This window comes from Nestor notabilis, unplaced genomic scaffold (assembly GCF_000696875.1).
Source record: "Nestor notabilis isolate BGI_N333 unplaced genomic scaffold, ASM69687v1 scaffold3878, whole genome shotgun sequence".
NCBI classification, from domain to species: Eukaryota; Metazoa; Chordata; class Aves; order Psittaciformes; family Psittacidae; genus Nestor; species Nestor notabilis.
In genome coordinates, this window is record NW_009940418.1 from 1 (window position 1) to 8,098 (window position 8,098).

The 8,098-nt window shown below is 47.7% G+C and overlaps 1 protein-coding gene across 1 annotated transcript; it reads left to right on the forward strand.

Moving 5' to 3' along the window:
• Positions 1-230: 230 nt before the first annotated feature.
• LOC104410222 (scaffold attachment factor B2-like) lies at positions 231-8,047 on the forward strand (the record flags this gene model as incomplete). Its single annotated transcript, XM_010020326.1, has 14 exons — positions 231-280; positions 782-882; positions 1,362-1,511; positions 1,612-1,712; positions 2,166-2,308; positions 2,863-2,951; positions 3,494-3,630; positions 4,197-4,490; positions 4,999-5,136; positions 5,845-5,884; positions 6,384-6,496; positions 7,194-7,363; positions 7,690-7,711; positions 7,921-8,047. Coding segments are annotated over 14 exons (1,675 nt in total), but the record flags the coding sequence as incomplete, so codon positions are not given.
• Positions 8,048-8,098: the final 51 nt, after the last annotated feature.

Genomic DNA, 8,098 nt, shown 5'->3' on the forward strand with positions numbered 1-8,098 from the left:
CCTTCAGAGGTTGTTTTCTTAAATTACTCTTTATTTCTGTGAACTGCAAACCAGAATTGTCCGGTTGAGGATATGAATCCCATATTTCCTGTCAATCTTCCATAAATTTGCACAGATAGTGTTTATTTCAGAACTAATTTACTGGTAGGTATCCCATTTTTAATGCACAATCTAGAATTAATGGTCTTTGTGCATACGGGTATTTGAATAACGTGGTGTTTTGTCTTTAGCCCCGGTGAGGAGGACAGAGATACGAAGATGATCTCAAAGGATGAGAAGGGTAGGTTTTGGGAGGGGAGGAGGTTGCTTTGTTTTGTTAAATACACAAATTATTTGAGGGAAAAAATGTTGTAAGGTCAAATCTAACCAAGTTTGGTTGGAGAGGGGCTCTTCGTCAGGGGCTGCAGCGATAGGACAAGGGGTGATGGGTTCAAACTGAAACAGGGGAAGTTTGGTATATATATAAGGAAGAAGTTCTTCCCTGTGAGGGTGCTGAGGCTCTGCCAGAGGTTGCCCAGAGAAGTGGTGAATGCTCTATCCCTGGCAGTGTTCAAGGCCAGGTTGGACACAGGGGCCTGGGTGACATGGTCTAGGGTGAAGTGGCCCTGCCCTTGGCAGGAAGTTGGAACTGGGTGATCTTAAGATCCTTTCCAACCCAAACTATTCTGTGATTCTATGAAGGAAAAAAATAGTGGGTTGGGTTTTTTTTTCAGGTCTTTACCTTTTCCCTGTTGTGTTCCTGTGCTCATGGTGTTTTCTGCTTGCCTTTTTTGTACTTCAGGCCGTGGGGGCAGTGGTTCTGGCAGAAACTTGTGGGTTAGTGGCCTTTCATCCTCTACTAGAGCTACAGACTTGAAGAATCTGTTCAGCAAGTATGGAAAGGTACGGTGCAGATCCGTACATTAACAAACCCTTGTAGCCATTTCAAAGGATGACCTTAAATTTAGCTCTTATTTTTCCTCATGAATAACTGGGGAGGGTAAACACTGAAATTCCTTGTGTTCTTTTGAAACTCCTGTCTGAGGAAGACAAGCTGAGGAAGGTTGTCTGAAAGTCATGTTTTGGAGAATCTCTGTGCAGAGACCTCTGAAAATGGGGAGTCTCTTGCCAGGAGAGACTGGTGGGTTGTCATCAAGTGTGCTGAAGCCTCATTATACCTCTTTGGGTGTCCAATTAATGCTGGTTTAACCTGTTCCATTTGAAGGGAATGAAACAGAACAGTTCCCGTGGCAGGGGGTTGAAACTGGATGAGCTTTAAGGCCCTTTGCAACCCCAAGCATCCCATGAGTCTATGAAGTGATGATGAGAATTTATCTGGCAAGAGATCTGCAACCACAGAATGATCTTTTTTTCCCCCAAAGGTGGTTGGTGCCAAAGTGGTGACCAACGCTCGCAGCCCCGGCTCCCGCTGCTACGGCTTTGTCACCATGTCAACAGCTGAGGAAGCCACCAAGTGTATTAATCACCTCCACAGGACAGAGCTGCATGGCAAAATGATTTCAGTGGAAAAGGTAAGAGGTGGCTATTCCATGACACTGCAATGAAAACAAACAGGGGCAAGTTTCAGGGCTTAATCTCTTACAACACAAATATTTCTGCTTCAAATTCCAGGCAAAAAATGAACCGGCTGGGAAAAAGCCTTCAGACAAAAAGGAAGGGGAAACAAGGAAGGAAAAAGACAGGCACCATCCTGCAGAGTCCAAGTCTGAGAAGTAAAGTGGTTTTGGGTATTTTCTTGATGTTTAAAGGCCACTCACTTGAACTGCAGCCATGTGAGCAAAGTGAGCAATAACTAATGAATTTCAATGTGTTGCTTCACACTGCATCAGAAGTAGGAGTGATACTGGGAAAGATGAAATTGGTGTTCTGCAGCAGCAAGTGCATCTTAATGTGTTCTCTGTTCAGACATCTGGAGCTTTTTCAGGGTTTAGTATCAAATCTTGTCACTTGTATCAGGAGATACCCAGTGAACCTGTTCCTAGATAAACCCTGAAGTACAAGTTGGCTTCAGCACAGCAGAAGGGTTTGGGGGTGGGTTTTTGGAGAGTATTTATTGTGTTGAGGTTTGGGGGGGGGAGGTGTGTGTGTTATATGTTTTGGCTTGGTCAGAATGGCCATATAGCACTTGTTGTTAGGTTCTCTACTAAAGCAAAGCTTCCCTCTAGGTCTGTTGGTGTTAAGAAGGAGGAGAAGCCTGACAAAAAGGATGAGGCTAAGAAAGCAGAAAAAGATGGAAAAGACGAAAAAGAAGGAAAAGAGAAAGATGACCAAAAGGCTGGATCTGATAGATCCAGGGCAAGCAAGTCAGGTAATTCCAGCTGCCTTTTAGAAATGCTTTCAAGGAGGCTGGTTTTAAAAACATGCAGAATCATGGCTGAGCAGAAGACTTGAGCTTCTCAGAGCTCAGTGTGCTCAGTAGATGTGAACCATAACTTGGGAAAAGACCCCAAAGTGTCCTTAGTAACATTGAGGTTTTGCTGGTGAACAAACCCCTTTTTCCTGACTTAGAATGCCTGTTTTCAGGCAACCAAGTTTTCCTAATTCCTGGACTTCCAAGGAAATGGTAAATGGTGAATTTTAGGAACTCTCACTGGGTTTAGACCTGACACTGTAATTCTGTGAGCCTTTAACTGTGGCAATTTTGTGAGAGCTTCCCTGCCCCATCCCCAGCTTGGCCGAAGCTTGGTAAGCTGTTGAAATCCTAAACAGATTCTTCCATAAGAATGGAATAATCCAGTAAAACCTCAACAAACCTCAATAAAGTCACTTTTTCCTGCTTCAGTATCCCAGTGGTTTGAAATCTCACAAGAACTACTGAATGTCTTGCACATTATTTATTCCTGGATGGATTTTGTTTTCTAGCGAGTCGAGGAACTGAGAGGACGGTCGTGATGGATAAATCAAAGGGAGAACCAGTTATTAGTGTGAAAACTTCCACATCAAAAGAGAGGGTGAGGACAGAAGAAAGCCTTTATGTCAAAATAAGCCTTTGTGCCAAAATAAGTGACAAACAGCTTTTTACGCCTGTAGTTGAAGGGGGGTTTGCCTGTTGGGAACAATTCTTTTCTCACTTTTAGACAGCATTAGGGTGTTCATGATGCTGCAGAGGTAAATGCTGGTGCTTCACCTTCTTCATAGCTTTTCTCACTGCTGTCCTAGTCGAAGACAGAGTTGGAGTGTGAAAATGACATTGAGATGATGTGTTTCCCCAAGCACGGAGTGTGGTGACCGGTGACCTTTAAAGCCACGTATCGTTTGCCACCGGCACAAGTCACATCATGTGCCCCAAGTATTTATATATACAGAAACCCTTTAAACTTGTAGCCACAGGCAGGGTGCTTTCCCCTGCCTGGCTTTCCCATGGAATTCCAACATCTCTGGGAAGGTGGGATGTCTGTTTTGCTCAGGTTGGCACAAGGTAGGCCTTTTACCTGGGGATTTCAGCTGAAACATGCACCGTGTTGAGCTCCTGCGTTGTTTTGCTTGAACTCAGAGTACAAAGAGCCAGGATCGCAAATCCGAGAGCAAGGAAAAACAAGATATTTTATCCTTTGATAAAATCAAAGAGCAGCGAGAGCGGGAGCGGCAGCGACAGCGGGAGCGGGAGATCCGGGAGACGGAAAGGCGCCGGTGAGTTCCCCACCTTCCCCCTTCCCTGTGGACAGCATTTGGGTTTCCTTCCCTCCTCTGTGTTTGGAACAGGCCACTGGCCTTCCAGCATTGGGGTCTCACGTGGATTTGGTGCTAATCTCTTGATAGAACAGACATAAGGCCAAATGATGAAGCTTTTTACCACTAAAATCTCTCTTCTCTAAGCTTGTGCTTTTCAGGAGGCTCTTGTCGAGCAATCACCTTTGTAGGTGCTTCCAGCTCCACTCCATTTGCATTTCCATGCTTGACTTTTTTCCGTGGAAGTTTGTAAATGCTTTCTGTTTGTCATACTTCTGTCTTAGGATGTGCTGTGCTCTGTGAAAGCTCTTTCAGAGCTCACACAGAAAGCTTATCCTTGCTTTTCACCTGAGTCTTTCTTCCCTCCCCCCCTAAACTAAATAGCTGTGATTTAGATGAGATCATTCCCATTTAAGCAGGTCGTGGGAAGAACAGAAACAAGAAACCCCCCATAACAAAGAAGTCATGAAGATAAAGCTTAGGCTGAAGCTCCTGGATTGACACCAAAGTGTCTCTCTTACCCTCAGCGAGCGAGAGCGGCGGGATCGGGAGCAGCGGCTTCAGGCTATTCACGAGCGGGATGAGAGGCAGCGGCTGCAGAGGGAGCGGGAGCGGCTGGAATTCCAGAGGCAGCGGCTTGACAGAGAGCGCCTGGAGAGGGAGAGGTTGGAGAGGGAAAGAATGCACATAGAGCAGGAGAGGAGGCGAGAGCAGGAGCGGATCCAGCGGGAGCGGGAAGAGCTGCGGCGTCAGCAGGAGCAGCTCCGCTATGAACAGGAGCGGAGATCTGCTATGCGGAGGCCCTACGATCCCGATGGCAGGTAATGATACCACGATGGGATCCCAAACTCCAGTTACAGAGCATTGTAAAGCCTTTGTAAATTGTGAGTACTCTTGCTGAAGCAGTTGTGGGAGCTCACAACTGAAAGACTATTTCTATGTTGCTTTGAACACTTTGATACTGAGCTGGAGGGAGACCAAATGTTCATCCTCTTCTCTGTGAGCAGCGTTTTATTACAGCAGGTGTAAAACTCCTACATCCCAAAGAGGAGTGACCAAGAGCAGGAGCTGCTTGTTGTTTCTGAAGGGGATTGCTTGATCAGATGCGCATTCTCTTCTAGCATCAGCACACACTGAGATCAAGCTTTATATATAGTGTCAATCCTCACCTCCTCTGAAGTGCAATGAAACTGAAGCACACAGGAGTTCTTGGTTATAAATCCAAACCAGTGGTTCGGATAATTGTGTTGGATCAGGTTTGCTCTCAAGTGATCAGGGAAGGAAGGTGGGTTTGGGATCACTGCTGATGGTGAGTGACCTCCTTTGCAGGCGGGACGACCCGTACTGGTCCGAGGCGAAGCGGATGGCGCTGGACGATCGGTACCATTCCGAATTCAGCCGCCAGGATCGCTTCCACGACTTCGACCACAGGGACCGTGGCCGGTACCAGGATCATTGTTTGGACAGGTTGGCAAGGAGATGTCTTTTGATCCCTATACCTTGATGGAAATGGGTGTCTTTTTGTGGAAGGGTGCCAAAAGAGAAGAGCAAAAGAAACAAGCTGTGGTTCATTTGTTGTGTTTAATTTCATCCGTGCTTGCAGCCCTGTGTTTCTGTTGGGTTTGGACATGCTGGAAAGAGGCTGCATAAAGATTGTAAGCCAAGTCCTAACATAGTCTGCCATCATGCCAAGGGAGATCCCAGAGCTGCTCTGGAGATGGATGGAAACGTGGTTTACAAATCCCTGTTCATTAGCCTAAGCTTGAAGTGTTTCCTTTTGCTTTAAAGCCTTTCCTGCTTCCATCTTTGCAGCCCAGCTAGTGCAGATGTTTAGTTCCACAGTTCTGCACTGTGCTGTTGAGACTTCTGTCTTGCTTTGCTTTTGCTTGAAACTCGTTTCTCATAGTGGCAGGGTCACTCAGTCTTCTCCCTTGGTAGCATCGAGGGCCTGCCCATGCCTCAGTGACGCTTCACGTGCTGTGTTACAGCAATAGGTGCCACTTCGAGCTCTTCGTATGCTGTGGAACACGAACTCATCTGAGTATCTTACACTAACCACATGTTGGCATTCAGCTTTACAGCCTAATGAAGATAAACTTTGCTGCCCTATTTCATACAGACATTGGAATTAGGAGTACTGTGTGGATTCATCCAAAACTTCTCTTTCTGTTCTAGAAGAGACGGTTCGAGAGGAATACCGGATCGCGATGGGCAGGTGGGTGATACCAGTACCCACTGCACTTAAAAGCCAGATAAGCCAACCCCAAAGTGGAAAGAACACAGTGCACACGCTGCCTGCTTCACCCATCAGAGGGGTCCCTTCTCTGATGGGTGTATCTGGGAAGTAACTGGTGTCCTAATGGCACGAGGGAGGTGATTCTGGTGAAAACCAGTTCCCTGGTGGTGTGCAAAACCTTTCATTTCTGAAGAGAGGCAGGAAGTAGGCAGATACTCTATGTAAACATGAAAGATCTGGAGTTAGAATGAAGCCTTAAAGCTGCCCTGGAAAACAAAACCACCCTCCCCAACAAAAAACCTTCTCCCACCACTGAGAAGGTGCTGAGAAGCAAGCCATGGGAGCAGGAAAACCAGAGACAGCTCCTGCTCTTGCTGTCAGCTTATAGAAAGGCAAACTGGAAGGAGCTGTTTTTTTGCTCTCTTGAAAGAAAACCTGTATCGATGCTGGACATAACTCCATGCCATTTGCCTTCCAGCACTACCCGGAGGAGCGGCACGGAGGCCCCGAGCGGCATTCCCGGGATAGCTGGGGTGGCTACGGCTCTGACCGGAGGATGAATGAAGGGAGAGGGATCCCCCCTCCGAGCCGGTGAGTGCCCGTGGAACCAGGGGAGTGATTCCTTGGTTCTTCACATTGAAGCTCTTGGTGAACCTTTGAAGGGTGACAAGTGTGAATCCTGCCTCCAGATAGAAGCACGTTCCCACGTGTCAGGAGAGTGTTGGAGTGAGGAGAGAGGCGCTGCCCAGTTTAGCTCAGCTCCTGACTGATTCTCTCATGAGTAACTTTCTCTTCTGCAGCTGAGACTCAGCCCCATCCCGGATGCTCCAGTTCCACCTCCCACACTCTCAGCTGGGGTTAGGGCTCAGGGTTTAAGGAAACTGGAGTCAGAAGCTCCACAGTGTTGGGGGTGGAGAACTGAGCCCCACGTGGTGGTTTCTCTTTAAACCATCCAGTCAAGCTGGACACAGTCCAGATGCATCATGTGCAGTTCTCCCTCAACCCACCCACCAGGAATGGCCTAAATCCACCAGCCAGTCAATGAGTTGTTCCATGTTTAAGTCCTTCAGTCCATTGTGCTGCTAACGCTGTCTCTGTGGAGCAGACAAAGAGGAGCTTTGTGGTGTGGAGGACACTGTTCAGCAGCTTCTCTTTGCCCAGTTGTTACTATAACCATTGGGTCTTGGTTAACCATGGAGTAGCTCTGGATGGGTACAGGGTTTGGCTTCCCCTTGAGCTGCTCAACGGAGAAGGGACCCACTAGAAGATGTTCTCTTATGTTTTGAAGAGCTGGCCGTGGCTGGGGAGATGCTGGCCCAAGGTTAGAGGGGCACGGAGCTCGTTCATGGCAGGGCAGTGTGGCTGGAGGAGTGATGGGACGGGATCGTGAGCAAGGTACACTTGCTGCTTCCAGTGTGGTTTCCCCTCTTCCTGCTGCTCAACTTCCAGCAGCAGTTCCAATTCCTCTGGAGCTTTAGCAGCATTGCCAAGAAAGCAAATGAAATTCTGGGAAAGGAGGTGGCTTTTTCTCGGGAAAACACAAAAGTCTGTCTCTTTTTTTTTTTTTTTTTTTTTTTGACGGGATCGTGAGCAAGGTACACTTGCTGCTTCCAGTGTGGTTTCCCCTCTTCCTGCTGCTCAACTTCCAGCAGCAGTTCCAATTCCTCTGGAGCTTTAGCAGCATTGCCAAGAAAGCAAATGAAATTCTGGGAAAGGAGGTGGCTTTTTCTCGGGAAAACACAAAAGTCTGTCTCTTTTTTTTTTTTTTTTTTTTTTTTTTTTTGTGAATCGAGGAGGGCTGTCAGGGTAAGGAGCTTTGTCAGAGCACTTCTCATGTCGTGACAGTAGTTGCCCTGTCTAACAGAAGAAATCCCTGTCTCAATCATGACAAACACTTTTCGCCTTCTCCTTAACTATGGATTGGCAAGTAGAAAACTCACCCAAAGCCACCTCTTTGCTCGGAGCCCTCTGCCCATTCCTGGGCTGTTCTCAGCGGGGTTTGCTCTTGGTTGCAGGCGCGGAGGCTTCACGCAGCTGGGGAGCCAGAGCCAAGCGCTGCCCAGCACCGGGATCCAGGGAGTGTTTGCAGGACAGGAGCGGCCGCCCCGGCCCCCGGAGCCGCGCTTCACCCGACGCTACTGAGAGACCCCGGCTCGCCCGCCAGAGCGCAATCTCTATCTTTCGTTAATGACA